Genomic DNA, 18130 nt, shown 5'->3' on the forward strand with positions numbered 1-18130 from the left:
TTGTCGTAGAAACTTCAAAAAGGGCTCATTCGATTGGAAATTGGAATAGCTAGTGCCCCTTTTAATAGTCGAAAATGATTGGAACGCAGCTAACAGCTCTTCCACGCCCACCATTTCCCCAAACACATCGAATCAAAATTTTAAGATAGCCATTTTGTTCAGAGTAACTGATTTCCAGAGAGAAAATATGTTTTTTGAGGAGGTTACTCCCCCATAACCCTTAGGGAAAGGGTATTAAGTTATGTCCTGGGGGTATGTAAGAACGATGTTGACACAATATATTATTTATTAATTTTTCTTTTAGACCAGGGCACTTCATATCGAAGAAGTTGTTGTAGAAACTTCGAAAGGACTCATTCAATTAGAGATTGGAGTGGCTTGTGCCCTTTTTAATAGTCGAAAAATGATTGGAAGGTAACTAACGCCCCTTCCACGCCCACCATTCCCCGAAACACATACAATCAAATTTTTGAGATAGCCATTTTGTTTAACGTAGTTGAAAATTCTAGAAATTAGGTCTTAGAGGATGACAACTACCCTCACAGCCCTTACGATAAGGGTTCTAATTTATGCCCTGGGGGCATATATGGTATTTGTAGATAGCATTATCGTAGAAACTAAAAACCGGTTCATTCAATTGGAAATCGAAAAGCCTAGTGCCCTTTTTAATAATCGCAAGTGATTGGAAGGCCTGACATTTTTGTAGTAGAGATCGATGTGGGTATAATGTACCATTTTTGTTGTTGTTGTTGTTGTTTAGACCAGGGCACTTCGTATCGAAGGAGTTGCCGTAGGAACTTCGAAAAGGGCTAATTCGATTGAAAATAGAAAAGGCTGATGTCCTTTTTAATAGTCGAAAGTGATTGAAGGGAAACTAATCCCCCACCCACGCACACCCACCAATTTGCTTTTATGTTTAAAGAGTAAATATTGCTTTAAGATTAAATAAAAATGCACTTTATTAATTCTAATTCCCACTAAGGCATCTCAACAGTATCCCAAGAACGACTGAGGGTATTATGTTCAAACTTTCGGGGCTTTTTCTGCTCTTAAAATTTGACCAAATCAAAATAGCGTAAGTGTATCCAAGCTATCAAAGAAAGTAAACAAATTTTTTTGCGAATGTTATAAACTTTTCCATTTCAGATCAACTAGAGGAGGTATGAAACTAAATTAAACACTACTATTTGAGTCCAGATTTTTAAAAGGGTCTGTGTTGTTAAAAATTGCTGAAATTTTTTTTTCCAGCATACAAATAGCAGGCCAAACTATAAATTCTTAAAAATACGAAAAGATTTAAAGCATAATTTGCTTTTTCCCTGAAAAGACTATGTCAATGTAAAACGAACAGAAATCAATTAAAAAAAACTGTTTCCACAAAATAAGTTTTTCAAAGAAAAGTAAAGAACTCCATTAAACAAAAAAAAAATGAGCAAAATTAAAATCAAATAATCTACCAAGCGGGAAACTAGCACAAATCAGCATTAATAAATAAATGAAACCCAAAATGAACAGAAATTACAATAAATAACTGAGTCAAACTCAAAATGAGCAGAAATTAACATGAGTTGGGCTCAAAACACCTATGGCTTTCAAAGGCCAGAACAAAATTTGCACTTTACTGAAAAAAATACAGATGAATGTGCATTCTCAGTTTAATATACATATACTGATATTTAGTAATCAAAATGTTAATTTGATCTTATTTATTAAAGTTATAAAAGTAAAAAAATTTATATTTTTTTTAGTAAAGTGCAAATTATGATCTCGCCTTGGGAAGCCATAGGGGTTTTGAGCCCAACTTGTGTTAGTTTCTGCTCGTTAATTTCTTATGTTAATTTCTGTGAGTTTGACTCGGTTATTTATTGTAATTTCTGTTCGTTTTTGGTTTCATTTATATATCGATGCTGATTTGTGGTAGTTTCCCGCTTGGTAGGTTATCTAGAGCTAGTATAGAAATATATCTATAGAAATGAATTACATTTTTTGTTTGCACACATAGCAGAGCACACTGAAGTTGAAGTAGCCTTAAACTTTGACTTGAAACGTCATAACTTGACCACTTCTTTAAGAAAAGAATTTTGGAGGGTTATTCCGTGTTGATAAGAAAAGAGGGTAAAGGTGCAGTTTAGTTCCTCCTGTAGTGTAGAGCGCAGGACCCCTATGGTAAAGGTGCAGGTGTGTTTTCCCTTATAAAAACAACTTATTTCAGCAGATACAAAGAAGAAGCCCATTTGCGGTATTCTGTGGGACCCTAATGTCCAATGCTAGTATCAGATCCTGCGAGTGGCAGTTTACGCTCGTAAAGTTCTGGCTGTACCGGCTACAAGTGCTCCAGCTCAACGGCTTTTTAGCACGACAGGACTGATAGTGACTGCAAAAAGATCAATGGCTCCAGGCAGAGTGAACAACCTCACTTTTGTTACATCAACTGTAACTGAAGTGATGTAACCGCTGATTTAAAATTGTTGGTGTTGTTAAGCCATGGTATCTGACTTGTATACAATGTTTTTTCGATGATGTTATTTGTTTGTTTTTTTTTTCACTTCCTTTTCGTATGTATTTGATGAACAGGAGATGTTTGAACTTCAAACTTTGAAAGTTATACACACCTTAGCCCAAATCATTAACAAGAAGGAAATGACTAAACACGGGATTTTATAGGAACAATGCGATGTTAAACATAAACACAGCATAGGTTTCCCTGGGTCTAGTGGCTAAAAATGAGAATTCTACTTGGTCTGATCGACGTTGAACATAAACACTTTCCGCACGGCACAACAAATTCCTGTTTTGTCATATTGTTCTTGTATGTTTTTAGCCAACCATTTAAAAATCCTTACTAAAATCGAGGTTGAACGTGCTTGGTGAAGTGGAATTTTTATTATTATTTTTAATCCAAAAAATCGGCGCGCCGCCAAAAAAATTTCGGCGCGCCTGGTGGCGCGCCGCCGCCGATACTAAATCACACATTTGCCGCCGTCATGTCGGCGGGGCGTAGCTTCGGGGACTACTGAGCAGGGTTGCCTATACTACTTATTTGGGATACTTTTATGGTTGCGAAGAATTTTTATTCTGACGAATGGAGATTTTCTATGGCATCCAGTATTTGTGTAACATGTGACAGAACCGTGCATTTTAGTTCAGTTTCTGTACTTGGTACCATTTTGAACGAATATGTTACAATATCAACAACCATTGTGCCAAAAAGTAGGATTGGACGACAACGCTGATCATAAGTAACCCAGATTCGTCGTCCTTTGAAAGTGCGCGTACATATGAGAGTGAAGAAGCACTAATTATGAATTCCACACAGATTGATAACCTGTTCCACTATTTTCAGTTTTGTGGGACAGGCAACAAGCCAAAAGTGGAATTACCTTGTTGGATAGGTTTGATGCTTGACACAAATTCGCAGTTTTGACTTTTACTTAAATTAGTTAAGAAACAGATAAGCACTTAACACTTTCTTCGAAAGCACAAGGTGGATAGTTCCTGCTGTAAGGTAAATATTACATCACTATTATACAACAGTGTGTTATACCGGTGAAGATAACTAAACATAAATAATTTGTTAGACCAATTTGGCATTCCGTTTCTAATGGAATGGAAAGAAAATGCATAATAACGGGCACAATTTTGATAATTATGCACCAAGATTTCGCGTATAAAGTAGGCGCTAAAAAACAAAAGAATAACTCCTCTTCTGTTACTACAATGTTTCCTTCAAAGGAGAAAACTTGGTGCATAGTTACCAAAATTTTAATTAAGACCGTGAAAAAACATTGAAAGAAATAAATACTAATGAAAGCCCGAAATTTCGACTTTGTGTCCGGAGGCCTTTAGCAGCAACAACAAAACATTACAAATATTTTTTTTTTATATTCACACCAATGGAAAATACAGATAAAAATTACAGTGAAATGAAATCTTGAATTGTTGAGTTTTCAGCAATTAATATAATTATATATCAAATATTCAAATCTATTTTTGTTAATTCTTTCTAAGGAGTGTTTAAGACACGTATAGATTTCAATAAAACACAAATGATGTAATAGGCCTCAGACTTTTGGGTTAAGGGAGGGTGAAGGGGGTAGTATCAAAACTCCTGTCTGTTGTGATTTTTGTTTGCATTAAGTTTGAATTGAAAATTCAATATAGTTTTTACTCGTTTTCAGATTTATATATTCATTTATATTAGTACTTGTTATCTGTATATTAGCTCTGTTCGTTTTGGGTGTCATTTATTCTTTAGCAGTAATTTCTGGTGGTTTTGAGTTTGAACTATTATATAACTTTATTTCTGCTCTTCTTACGTTTAATATGACTCTTTACTTTTCTTTGAAAAGCTTCTTTTTCGGAAAGTTTTGTTTTTATTAATACTAATAAAAGCCCGAAATTTTTACTTCGCTTTCGGAAGCCTTTATCAACAACAAAAAAATTACTAAACCAAACAGCTAATCCATAAAAGAAATAAAAGAGTTCGTGGTGACAAACTGTAAGTAAGGTGCGACGCGAATCAATAGTAATCGAAACTTCAAAACTAAAATTTCCAAAAAAATCGGCTTATTATGCTGATTTCAAATATATAAGATTCATTAAGTTTAGTGCTACCCATCAAAACCTAGGAGCCTGAGACAATTTGCCTGATTTACGAGAAATGGGGAACCCTTTAAAGTCAAGTAATCTAAATGCAAACCCCACCATCGGATTCAGCGTGTCAGAAAACCAAACTTTCAAGGTTTCAAGCTCCCAACAGCAAAAATGTGGAATTTTTTATTTTTGCCATAAGAATAGATTACGGATCCGTGTTTATTTTTATCATTATTTCTCCCCAGGGGTGATCGCATAGAACGAATTGTCCTAGAATATCGGCAAAAGGCTCATTTGAGCGGAAATTAAAAATTCTAGTAGGTCTATCCTTTTTGAGTGACCAAAAAGATTGGAAGGCATCTAGCCTTCCATGGAGAATTTCTCCATGGGGAGTTTGTTGTGGGGTAGGTTCTTCAGAGGAAATTTTCTGCGGGAGCAACTTCTTCTAGGGGGGGGGGGGGGATTTGCGGGAGAAATTTTTACCGGAGGAAGATTTCCGGCATGATTTGAAAAACAAACAGAAAATAAAGTCTTTTACAAATGAAAGTGTGCAAGAAAAATTTGTCAGCTTGAATCTTCAGGGGCGGAGGAATTTTCAGCAAGAATAGAATTGTCCGAAGGGAAATTTTTTTGCCGGTGGGAGACGGTATTTTATGTGGGAGGACCTTTCCATGGAGGAATTTTCCCCAAGGGTAAGAAACTTTCCATGAAGGGACGGCCGGAATTCCCGGCATTATTTAAAAAACGACCAGAAATTAAATAAAAACAGGTTTTTTTCAGCTGAAAGTAAGGAGCAACATCGAAATTTAAAACGAATAGAAATTATTATGTTTACTGAAGGGGTTTACTCCTCCTAAATGCCTCGCTCTTTGCACTAAAGTTTGATTTTTGTCTCAGTTCTATAAGAACGACTCCTGAAATAGAAGGGCCATTTAATTGGGACAATAAGAAGCTTTTCTTTCAAAATACTAAAAAACATTAGCGTGAAGAGCGAGGTATTGAGGAGGGGATGACCTCCTCATATACGTAATCATTTCTGTTCGTTTTAAATTTTGATGTTGCTCCTTACTTCAGTTGAAGAAACTTGTTTTTTTATTTAGTTAAAAAAAAAGTAAAACAAAACGCTATACAACAAAAGGAAAGAAAGGGTTGAAGTTTTAATCATAATTTGATAAAATAGTGCCTCATAGGGCGTAGATAACTTCAGACAGTTTTACTACTGATGACGGTCACTGCATATGTGACCGAAATATCTGGTATTTTTTTTTGAATTTCTATCACTGTTATCATCATCACTGTCTATTAAAAGGATTTTATCCCTATTCGAACTTTTATTTGCCTCATAGGGCCTTTTGAATAGCGACGGTCGTTGTTAGAGGGGGGTATTTTTTACTTATTTTGGAAGCACGGGGCATCGATGAGTATTTGAGACATGAGTTTACTGACATAAGTGGCCTATCCCAGGAAAAATTAGAATTTTTTGGAAAACCTTAGCTAATTTTGCCAAAAAACGCCTAAAAATTACTATTCTAAAATTACCTTCGTCAATATTTCCATTTTTCTAATTTGGAGTGGCTTAAACATGCAGCCAGACAGCATAATAGTAAGATATTGTGTTGGCATGTTCAGAAATCGGGACGAATTCGTCAGTCTTGATTTATCCCCGTTACAGATAGGAATAGGACGTTTGGACTTCAATTAGTCATATGGGAAGTGTTAAAGAAAGATGAGCAAAATACTTTGAGAAATTGCTAAACCGTGATAAATTTTCATTTTATTTTTATTGGTCGTATGTTGTTGTAAATCTTTCTTCTTTTATATATTTATGTTTTGCTGGGGACGGCAGTTGGACATAAAGCCGACATATTCATTCGGAAAAGAATTCCATTGTCTTACGAAAAGAATTACCTATTGTTCTTCTTGTTTTTGATGTTTGTAATCCTCATCTCTTTTCATTTAAACTAAGGATGAAAAAAATGGTGCTGCACGGTGATACATTCCTTCTTATTTAAGAACAAATGCTTATAACATTTATTTCAAAGCTTCATTTAACCGATTTGCTTAGTACAATTATGTGTTAGTGTGCATCAGCTATTAAGGAAGAATGGTGAAGTGTCATTTTGTTGGCAGATGCCTCGAAGAGTGTATTCTTTTGCTCATATATCTCACTGAGCTTCCAGATAAGTGTTACAGAGTTTTGGGGAATGGGTAGGGGGAGGTTAAAAATTGGTATCTAATCCCTCTTGATCCCAAGAAATATTTCGAATCTACGTTTTTATTATTAGTGCTGGGGGAATACAAATGCCCCTTCTATTGCAAAAATCTGTTTCTATGTAGCATAGAATATTAAATTCAGATCTGTACTGGCACAGAGAAGGAAAAGGTGAGGCAGGGCATCATGAATCTTGCCAGAAAGCCTCTTGGAAGGGGGGAGTAATAATTCCTACGAGGAACTTTGTTTTCAGCAATTTTAAATGGTAACCTAATATTGCTATTTTCTTATTATATACAACTAGCTTATCCGTCGCTTGTTACTTAAAAGAAGGGAAATTCACAAGCTAAAAGAAATGAAATTCAAGGACATCATCCCCCTCCTGAAAATTTTCCAACTATGTATTTTAATAAACATATGTATAGCCTACAATCTATTTAAGCTTCAGAGAACCCTATTGCAGAGGTTGATATGGGTTCAGCTGCGCGGAAGATCAAAAGTCACGCAGAATTTCAATCTTTCTGAACAACAATACCCTTTTCCGTCCATCCGTAATTCTATAGTAAAAATACTATAAAGAACTTAATCAACAAAACTATTATTCATTGGAGATTTTGATTAAATATCTAAACTTTGCCCTGGATTCTGTCCATTTTTTTTCTTTAATTAGAAGCACAAGCTTTTTGAATGCACTAGAAAGCTTCGGCATAAGGAGTCAGGTGCTGAGGAAGCAGCCGAAATAATTTCGGCTGCATTTAGAAAAATAATTTCTGGACCAAATGTATTGATTATTAGTAATCATTGGGTCTTCTAAAAGAAAGACAATCGAAAAAGAAAAAGAAGGGGTCGAAAAAGAAGGGGCTGTATTTATTTAAATAATAAAGCGAAGGAGTTTAAGTTCAGCACAGACGGTTTTTAGACATACTTTGTGTAACAATCAAGTAACAGATTTCCTAGTTCCATTCATTCACAAAACGATTATTGTTTGCCACAATGGTACTATAGTTTGCCATAGTCAAATTTTTCACCACAATTTTTTTTTTCTAGTTTTTTTTTACTCTCATGTGAGCACTTGCTGAATTTAGTACTGATGCTTTTGATTTTTGGCTCTTTCTACTTCTGAAAGAAATATTTTTGCAAGCGTTGCACCGCCTTTGAAACAATCAATTTTTTTGGAAAAAGCATTTCAAGCTCAAAATTTCCTCTCCAATGAACAATGAGGTGCTTTTTGGCAACGTTCCTCGTCAAACAATGCATGACAATGGATGGATAGGTTTTGTCGGGCTAACTACCTGGCGAAGCTTCTTTTACCTGGTATGATTGATCATAGGCAGCTCAATAGCGCTGCCTAAGTAAAGAACGATGCTGGCACAATGTATTTTTTTTCTCCATACCCGGGCACTTCGTATTGAAGGAGTTGTAGAAACTTTGAAAAGGGCTCATTCGATTGTAAATTGGAGTGGCTAGTGACCTTTTTAATAGTCGAAAGTATTTGGAGGGCAACTAACCCCCCTCTCACGCCCACCTTTTCCCCAAAAACATCCAATAAAAATTTCTAGATAGACATTTTATTCAACGTAGTTTTAAGTTCTGGAAATTAGGTCTTTGAGGATGACGACCCCCAAACAGCCCTCAGGGCAAGGGTCGTAATTTATGCCCTGGGGGCATATAAGGTTTATACTGAAAATTTTGTCGTAGAAACTTGAAAAAGGGCTCATTCGATTGTAAATTCAAAGGTCTAGTGTCCTTTTTAATAGTCGAAAGTGATTGGAGGGCAACTAACCCCACTCTCACGCCCACCGTTTCCCCAAACACATCTAATCTAAAATTTTAGATAGCCTTTTTGTTCAGCGTAGTTGATTTCAAGATATAAATTATGTCTTTCAGGAGGACACTCCCCTAGATCCCTCAGGGCAAGAGTTGTAAGTTATGCCCTGGGGGCATATAAGATTTATATAGAAAGCGTTGTCGTAGAAACTTCAAAAAAGGAAATTAACTGGAAATTCAAAGGACTAGTGCCCTTTTTAATAGTCGAAACTGATTGGAGGACAACTAACCCCACTCTCTCGCCCACCTTTTCCCCAAACACATCCAATCAAAATTTAATATAGCCGTTTTGTTAAACGTACGGTAGTTGAAAGCTCTGGAAATTAGGTCTTTGAGGATGACAACCCCTTCCCCCCCCACAACCCGCCGGGCAAGGGGTGTAAGCTATTCCCTGGGGGCATATAAGGTTTTCTTGTAACACAGCGTTTTAGAAACTACATAAGGTGCAAATTCGATCGGAAATGCTAAGGTTTAGGACCCTCTCTAAGAATCGGAAGCGATTGTAAGGTAACTAACACCCCTTCCACGCCCACCATTTCCCCAAAAACATGCAATCAAAATTTTGAGATAGCCATTTTGTTTCACGCAGTTTAAAGTTCAGGATAATATATCTTTGATTAGAACACTCCCCCCACAGTCTTCAGGGCAAGGGTTATAAGTTATGCCCTGGGGGCATGTAAGTTTTTATTGAAATCTTTGTCGTAGAAAGTTGAAAAATGGCTCATTCGATTGGACATTCAAAGGGCTAGTGCCCTTTTTAATAGTCTTGAAAGTGATTTGAGGGCAACTAACCCCCTCTCACGCCCACCTTTTCCACAAACACATCCAATTAAAATTTTTAGATAGCCATTTTATTCAACGTAGTTGAAAGTTTTGGAAATTAGGTCTTTAAGGATGACAACCCCTCCCCCCCCCCAGGGCCCTTAGGGCATGGGTTTTAAGTTTTGCTCTGGGGGCATATTAGGTTTTTATAGAATGCGATTTCGTAAAGACTTCAAAAAGGACTCATTCGATTGGAAATTCACAGGGCTAGTGCCCTTTTAATAGTCAAAAGGGAATGGAGAGCAACTAAGCCCCCTTAAATGCCCACCATTTCTCCAAACACACCCAATCAAATTTTTAGATATCCATTTTGTTCAACGTAGTCAAAAGTTCTAGAAATTAGGTCTTTTATGATGATAGGATAGGATGATTTAGAGCCCTCAGTGCAGGGGTTTTAAGTTTTGCCCTGGGGGCATATAGGCCTAAGGTTTATATAGAAAGTTGTTGTAGAAATTTCAAAAAGGGCTCATTTGATTGAAAAATGAAATTGCCCTTTTTAGTAGTCGAAAGTGAGTGGAGAGTAATTAACCCCCCTCTCACGCCCACCATTTCCCCAAACACATTCCATCAAAGTTTAGAAATAGCCATTTTGTTCGACGTAGTTGAAAGTTCTAGAAATTTTGTATTTAAAGATGAAACCCCCAGAGCCCCCAGGGCAAAGGTTGTAAGTTATGCCCTGGGGGTATATAAGGTTTTGATAGATAGAGTTGTCGTAAAAACTTCAAAAGAACTCATTCAATTGGAAATTCAGAGGTCTAGTGCCCTTTTTAATAGTCGAAAGTGATTGGAGGGTAACTAATCCCCTTCTTACGCCCACCATTCCCCCAAACACATCCAATCAAAATTTTCAGATAACAATTTTGTTTAACGTAGCAGAAAGTTCTGGAAATAAGGTCTTTGGGGATGACAACCCCCCAACCCTCAGGGCAAGGGTTGTAAGATGTGCCCTGGGGGCATATAAGGTTTTTATTGAAAGCGTTGTCGTAGAGAACTTCAAAAGGGCTCATTTGATTGGAAATTGAAAGGGTTAGTGCCATTTTTAATAGTTGAAAGTGATCGGAGAGCGACTAACGCCCTCTCACACCCACCATTTTCCAAGACACATCCAATCAAAATTTTGAGATAGCAATTTTGTTTAACGTAATTGAAAGCTCTGGAAATTAGGTCTTAGAGGATGACAACCACCCTCACAGCCCTAACAAAAAACCAACAAAGAGAAAAATATCAGTAAAAAAAAAACGAGACTGTGGCCAGTGGAGAGGAAAGAAACGACAAATGCAAAACAACGCGGATATTTTGCCTGTATCCAAACAAGGTGTCTTCAGCACGAAAGAAACAGAAGAGGAACGTGATAAAAAAAAAAACAAGCTAAAACTAAAAAAAAAACACAATAAAAACCACCCCCACCAAAACAAAAAAATACAATTGGCGCAAGCTGATCCACGTAGGGAAAAGATTATATTGTAGAGTTACTTCAGTGAGAACACCAGAGTAACTGAGAAAAAAATGGACATTTTTTCACTGAGATTTTTCTCTTTGTTGTTTTTTTGTCATGGCTGGCCAGTTCGGCTTAAGATCTTTCACTCACAGCCCCTAGGGTAAGGGTTGTAATTTATGCCCTGGGGGCATATAAGGTGTTTATAGAAGCCGTTGTCGTAGAAACTCAAAAAGGGCTAATTCGATTGGAAATCGAAAGGCCCAGGGCCCTTTTTAATAGTCGTAAGTAATTGAAAGGCTTGACATTTTTATAGTAAAGATCGATGTGGGTATAATGAATTATTTTTTTGCTGTGTTTGTTGTTTAGACCAGGGGACTTCGTATCGAAGGAGTTGTCGTAGAAACTTCAAAAGGTCTCATTCGATTGAAAATAGAAAGGGCTGATGCCCTTTTTAATAGTCGAAAGTGATTGGAGGGAAACTAATCCCCCTCCCACGCCCACCTCCCATTTGACTTTATGTTTAAAAACTAATTGTTGCCATAAGATTAAATCAAAATCCACTATGTTAATGCTAATTCCCAATAAGGCATCTCAGCAGTATCCCAAGAACGACTGATGGTACTATGTTCAAACTTTCGGGGCAACTTCTGCTATTAAAATTTAAGCAAATCAAAATAGCGTAAGTGTATCCAAGCTATCAAAGAAAGTAAACGGATTTTTTTGGCGAATGGTATCAAGTTTCCCATTTCAAATCAACTAGAGTAGGTATTAAATCATATTAAACAGAATCATTCGCGACAAAATTTTTGAAAGGATGCATTTTATTTAAAGTTGCAGAGAGGGCTTCTCTAGCATACAATTAAATACCTGAACTATAAATTCTTAAAAAAAACGAAAAGATTTAAAGTTTTTTTTCCTTTTTCCCTGAAATGACCATTTCAATATAGAACGAACATAAATTAATTAAAAAAAAAATTCCACAAAATAAGTTTTTCAAAGAAAAGTAAAGAGCCCTATTAAACCAAAACTGAGCAAATATGAAATAAAATAATCTACGAAGCGTGAAACTACAACAAACCAGCATTGCTAAATAAATTAAACCCAAAACGAACAGAAATTAAAATAAATAAACGATTCAAATTCAAAACTAGCAGAAATTAAAATGATTTGGGCTCAAAACCCCTATGTCTTCCCAAGGCCAGTTGCACTTTACTGAAAAAATTACAAATGAATGTGCATTGTCAGTTTAATATACATATACTGATATTTAGTAATCAAAATGTTAATGTTATTTGATTTATTAAAGTTATAAAAGTAAAAACATCTAAATTTTTTTTTAATTTTTTTAAACATTTAAACATTTAAATTAAAAGCATTTAAAATGTTGTCCTCAAATCCTGCAGTGCCGAACTAGCTGGACCCTTGCCATTGCTTTTCTGGATATGCTTTCGCTCCGGAACCTTTCCACAAACATGGAAATCCACTCTTGTTATACCTACTATAAAGACAGATAGCGATCCAACGAGCTTGGGCTCCTATTGGCCTATTAGCCTCCTCTCCTGCGTTGGCAAACTCTCTGGAAGCATCTCCAATAAAACATTTCAACAGTTCTTGGAATCAAACGAACTTCTTGACGATTACCAATATGGATTCCGGAGGAATAGCTCAACATTAGACTGCCTAGTGGTCCAGCATCGGGAGTGGACTGAACTTCTGGAAATAGGGTATGACATTAGGCTATTGTCATTTGATATTGTCAAAGCTATCGACAGAATATGGCATCGTGGCCAGCTAAAGAAACTCCGTGCGTATTGTGCTCACAGATGTCTGTTACGAGCGATTGAGAACTTTCTTTCAGATCGTTCACTGCGAGTTGTCCTCGACGGGGTTATTCCTCGAGAATATTCAGTGAAAGCAGGTGCTCCCCAGGGCAGTGTCTTGGGACCTACACTCTTCCTTATCTACATAAACGACATTGGAGACAACCTGACAAGTTCTCTGCATCACTTTGCGGACGATACCACGACACACTCAGCCATCTCGAAACACGAAGACCCAACGCAAACCTCCTTTTCCCTACAGATGGATCTTTATAAAAATCAAAAAGTGGTCTGGTACATGGACAATAAGCTTTAAAGCATCGAAAACAAAGAAGCTTCTTATTACCCGATCAAAGGTGCCACGTGAACACCCCAGTTTCATTTTCAAAAGTGAAACTATAAAGAGGGTTGACGAGTTTCTTCTACTGGGGATTCGTTTCTCCACCCATCTCTCTTGGAATAAGCATCTTGATTGGGTGAGAACCTCGTGCGCAAGAAAGCTTGGAGTTATTATTTGCTGCAAAAGCTTTCTTCCATCCAGTTCGATTATGCCGCTTTACAAGTTCTCTATCAGACCCACAGCTGAATATGGATGCCTCCTATATGCTGGTGTTCCGAAAACGCTGTTGGCACCACTCTAGAAGATCCAGAATAGGGCAAACAGGGCAGGCTGCGCCTCTGCACATGACTCGCTCCAGCTTCTAAATGAAAGGTTTGATGTAGCGTCGATGATTGTTTTCTATAAGTACATAAAGTCGCCTCCCTCAGACGAGTTCTCTCGCATTATTCCCCCCTCCGTCCAACCGACAAGACAGACGTGAAGGCACACAGCTCGGACCAATTATCTAAAGGAGACACGTCAAGAACATAGTACTTGAGGAACAGCTTCGTTCGGCGTTGCACTTCTATCTGGAATGATCTTCCTGGGGGTATTATTCCTGCAAATCCCTCTGTTGACTCCTTCAAAAGAAGGTTAAACAGACATTAAAACCTCGAGGTTTAGGTACGACGTAAAAGAATAGCGGTATATCAGATACCTTTAAGTACCTGGAATATAGGAATAAAAAAAAATAAAAAAATAAATAATGTTTGCATCAAGGGCCAAAGAAACTGAAATTATGCACGTAGGGGTGTTTAAGCATACTAAAGCTGATGCTCTAACTGCATTACTTTCTGAAATGATCCTATATGTTGCCACAGTGGTGCTGTCACTGTGATAATTGGTTTTTCTGACAAAACGTTTTGTGTAACTTCAGGTTAGCTGTCGAATGAATTATTTTATAATTTAATGGCAACTTGTTCAATATGATTACCCATAAGAAAAGTAAACCAGAGACTAGTAGACTCTAGAGTTAACTAGAGTTTTGAGTATAAAAACCCAAGGACAGAGGTTATCAAATGTTTAGAATTCAATTGACAAAATTCTGTTTTTGTCGTTCAGAGGCAACGCTTTATCGTTGCCTATAGTAAAGGCCATACGGCTCCAATGTTTTAATATTATTTTTTTTCCCAGAGGCACTTCATACGGAAGAGGTCGTCGTAGAAACTTCAAAGGGGGCTCATTCGATTGGAAATCGAGAGTTCTAGTGCCCTCTTTAATAGTCGAAAGTGATTGGAGGGCACCTTGCCCCCCCCCACGCCCATTAATCCCCCAAAAAAAACCAATAAAAAAATTGATATAACCAATTTGTTCAGCGTACTTGATTTCCAGATAGAAAATATTTTTTTTAGGAGGATACTCCCCCACAACCCTCAGGGCAAGAGTTTTAAGTTATGCCCTGGGGGCATATAAGGTTTTTATAGAAGGCGTTGTTGTAGAAACTTCAAAATAGGCTCATTCGATTGGAAATTCAAATGGCTAGTGCCCTTTTTAATAGTCGAAAGTGATCGAAGGGCAACTAGCCCCCCCCACGCCTATCATTTCCCCAAATACATCCAATAAAATTTTTGAGATAGCCATTTTGTTCAGCGTGGTTGAATTCCAGATAAAAAATATGTTTTTAAGGAGAACAATCTCACCCAACTTTCAGAACACGGATTTTAAACCATACCCTGAGGGCATAGGAGGTTTTTTATAGATAGCTCTCTCGCGAAAACGTAAAAACAGGTTCATTCGACTAGCTAATCAAAGAGCTAGTTTCATGCTTAGTTGTCGAACGTGATTGGATGGCACCAAACCCCCCTCCTACGCCCATCATTCCCCCAAACACATCCAATCAAAGTTTTGAGATAGGTATTTTGTTCAGCGTAGTTGATTTCCAGATAGAAAATACGTTTTTGAGGAGGACACTCCCCCACAACCCTCAGGGCAAGGGTTTTAAGTTGTGCCCTGGGGGCATATAAGGTGTTTATAAAAGGCTTTTTCATAGAAACTTCAAAAATGGTTCTTTCGATTAGAAATTCAAAGGGCTAGGGCCGTTTTTAATAGTCGAAAGTGATTTGAGGGCAACTAGCCCCCCCCCACGTCCATCATTCCCCCAAACACATCCAATCAAAATTTTTGAATAAATCGAATAAAAATAACCACAAACAAGAGTTTAGGTATCGCCTCACTGCAGAAGCCTAAAACCTACTGCGTCATTGGCGCTTTACTGAAAACGAATTATATTTCTGCAGTGAGGCGATACCCAAACTCTTGTTTGTAGTTATTTTTATTCGATTCAAACTTGATTTTCATATTCAATTTAAGTTTCACTTGTTTTAAGATTTATTTATTCATTTGCATTAATACATATTGAATGTTTGTTCGCATTGATTGTTTATTTAATTTCTGTTCCTTTTAAGTTTAATTTATACTTTAATAGCAAACCATTTTTTTTTCGTTTTAAGCTTGATGTTCATATCCAATCAAATCATTACTAACTTTAAGATATATTTATTCATTTAGATCATTATTTTTTGTGTGTTTTTGCTATGATTGTTTATTTAATTTCTTTTTATTTTTGGTTTTATTTATTTTTTAATAATAATTTATGGTCGTGTCTATTTTTAATTGTAACAGTTATTTGTATCTTCTGAGCCTAATTTTAAAATGGACTTTACTTTTCTTTGAAAAACTTATTTTTCGGAAAGTTTTTTTAATTATTTCTGGAAATGAAGCAAATATATTGTCTACTATAAGAACTTTACTGCATAGCTTTCGGCCCTAGCCATTATTTTTCTCTTGCAAAATATTATTGTTAACTTTTCCCACTATGTTCTTATTCCTAATTCTGAAATATAAAATATCAGTTTCTACAGACCATATTGACATCTTAGGATGCAGGGAGCTGTAACCATAACAGAGATTTACCTGAAAAACAAGAAAACACTGTAGTAAACTGCAACCAGGATACAGATACAGAAGAACAAGAAGAAGTAAGAAGCATAATTTTAGCTAAAAACAGCTTGGAGAAAGTATGTTCACAATTAAAAATTAAATTACCATTTTTATAGCCGTGCGGATGCCCATGGATGTTGTGGGGGAAGAGAGATATTTTTATTTAAAAAAAAACTTACCGTAAGAATTATTGGGATTGCAAAAAATGCCAGTAAAAGGTCAAATTTATGCTGAATGTTGCGAAATGTTGCCCTTTTGTATACGTGTAGTCTTTTGAGAGAGAGGCAAATGCCCGTTGTGTCTTTTCTCCCTTTGTAGGCCTCATAACTAGTTGTTTATGTATCAGCTTAAGTTCTGACTTAGTGAAATAGGCTTCTAGTAAATATATATCACCTTAAAGGGCAAACAGTTTTTATACCATTTTACAAGATTAGCTCTTATTTTTAGGAAGTAGTCTTGTGAATTTAGATAGCTAAAAGTCAATGAAGTAACTTATCCCTGAAGTAATGTAAAAATGTACTTAATCGGATTGGCATCTAAGAGGATCGAATATTTACAGATTTCTAATAGGCTTTTTTATTTTTGCAGGGCGTAGACTTCCGCATGATGAAGCCAGCGTTGCTGCTTAGTTGTATTCTAGCTGTCACATTGGCAAAGCCTGCAGACAATGAAATTACATCAATCAATGCTTTAACCGAAAAACTTGTCTCAGAAAAGAAAGTCCTTGAAGGATTTATAGAGAATTTGGAGACGATCAAAATATTTGTCGATAATATTGAATATGTCAAATGGTGGCTTGCATCTGTTAGTGAATCTAGCGAAGAAGAAGATGACTCAGTTGTCCCAACATCAGCTATTCCGAATAAACCTCAGTCTCAGTCGAAGAAAGAAAGAGTGAGAAGGGCCTTACAACAATTATCAAATATCTTGTAAGTTGTACTAAACGGACAAGAATCCTTGATGTTTAAAACCACGCCGATTTGTTCTCAGCTTGCTATAAGTGATGGCTCGGATTCGTTTCTTCAGTCAACTTCCTTTTCACATGTTTCAGAAGAGAATTCTATAAAACGAAACTAGGCCCATGGATTATGAGTTTAATTTATTTTATTTGCTGACTAAAACCGATGTTTTTCAGTAGACCAATTTGCTAAGTTGGAATTACTGGCAAATTTGAGGATAAGCTAATAAACGAAAAGAAGAAACGGTAATATTGCGCAATTTAACCAAATTAATTGCGCGTGCCTCAAAAAAGGGAAAAGGCCATAATTTTAAAATAAAATATAAAGATGTTTACATAGTTTACGAAACATTAGAATCTTACGTGAAAAGTCGTTTTCTGTGAGAATTTTTTAAAATCGTTTGGTATATTTTTGTTATTTTAAAAATGCTAACCTTTGATATTTCTTGGGTGTTCGTTTTAGGAGTTTGTAACATACTTTTATGATACTTTTTTTTCTTTTGTTTTTAATATTGGAAACAATCAATAGATTTCGCCTGGAGGGATGTTTTTGCCTGCTCAGGAGCATCTTGTAATACTAAAATGTTTAGAGTCCGTTAAAATAAAATCCGTCAGATTACCTGTTAGCCGAGAACAATTTTTTTTACGTTAGTCTTGGAACGTTTTGATGAAGGATGTAATTACTTTCTCAGAAACGTACCGAAAAGAGACATATTTGGCATGTAAATTTAAACAAGCCTAAAATATTTAACTTGGTGAAAGCATGGATCTTTTCTTTGGGGCATATGTAATCATAGTTTTCTTGCTTCTTTCTCCTAGAAAATATTTAAGTGATATCGTATTGACGTTATTTATTATTATATTTATGGAACGAAAATAAAGTTATTTTGTGAAATTTAGTGATTTTAGTCAAAGCATTTACGAAAATGTAAAAGATGATATTTTTTGTAAAGTAATTCTTCGGCCCATCTTGGCAATTTTACCATTTACCATTCATTCACACTCCATTAGGACATTGCTTCCCACCCAAATTTTAAGAATTCATTGAAATGAATGATTTGCCAATCATAATTGAAATTATTTTGAAGTCTATCAAATTCAAAAATACCTGGTAAGTAGTTACCCTTTCTAAACTTTAGTT

The 18130-nt window shown here is 36.2% G+C and overlaps 1 protein-coding gene across 1 annotated transcript; it reads left to right on the plus strand.

Moving 5' to 3' along the window:
• Positions 1-3347: 3347 nt before the first annotated feature.
• Positions 3348-17888, plus strand: LOC148939363 (uncharacterized). Its single transcript, XM_089106566.1, has 2 exons — positions 3348-3505; positions 16620-17888. The coding sequence occupies exon 2, from the start codon at positions 16635-16637 to the stop codon at positions 16962-16964; it is 330 nt and encodes a 109-aa protein (XP_088962692.1). The 5' UTR covers positions 3348-3505; positions 16620-16634; the 3' UTR covers positions 16965-17888.
• Positions 17889-18130: the final 242 nt, after the last annotated feature.

Source organism: Artemia sp. Qi Xiang Cuo, chromosome 21, assembly GCF_049724085.1.
Source record: "Artemia sp. Qi Xiang Cuo chromosome 21, ASM4972408v1, whole genome shotgun sequence".
NCBI classification, from domain to species: Eukaryota; Metazoa; Arthropoda; class Branchiopoda; order Anostraca; family Artemiidae; genus Artemia; species Artemia sp. Qi Xiang Cuo.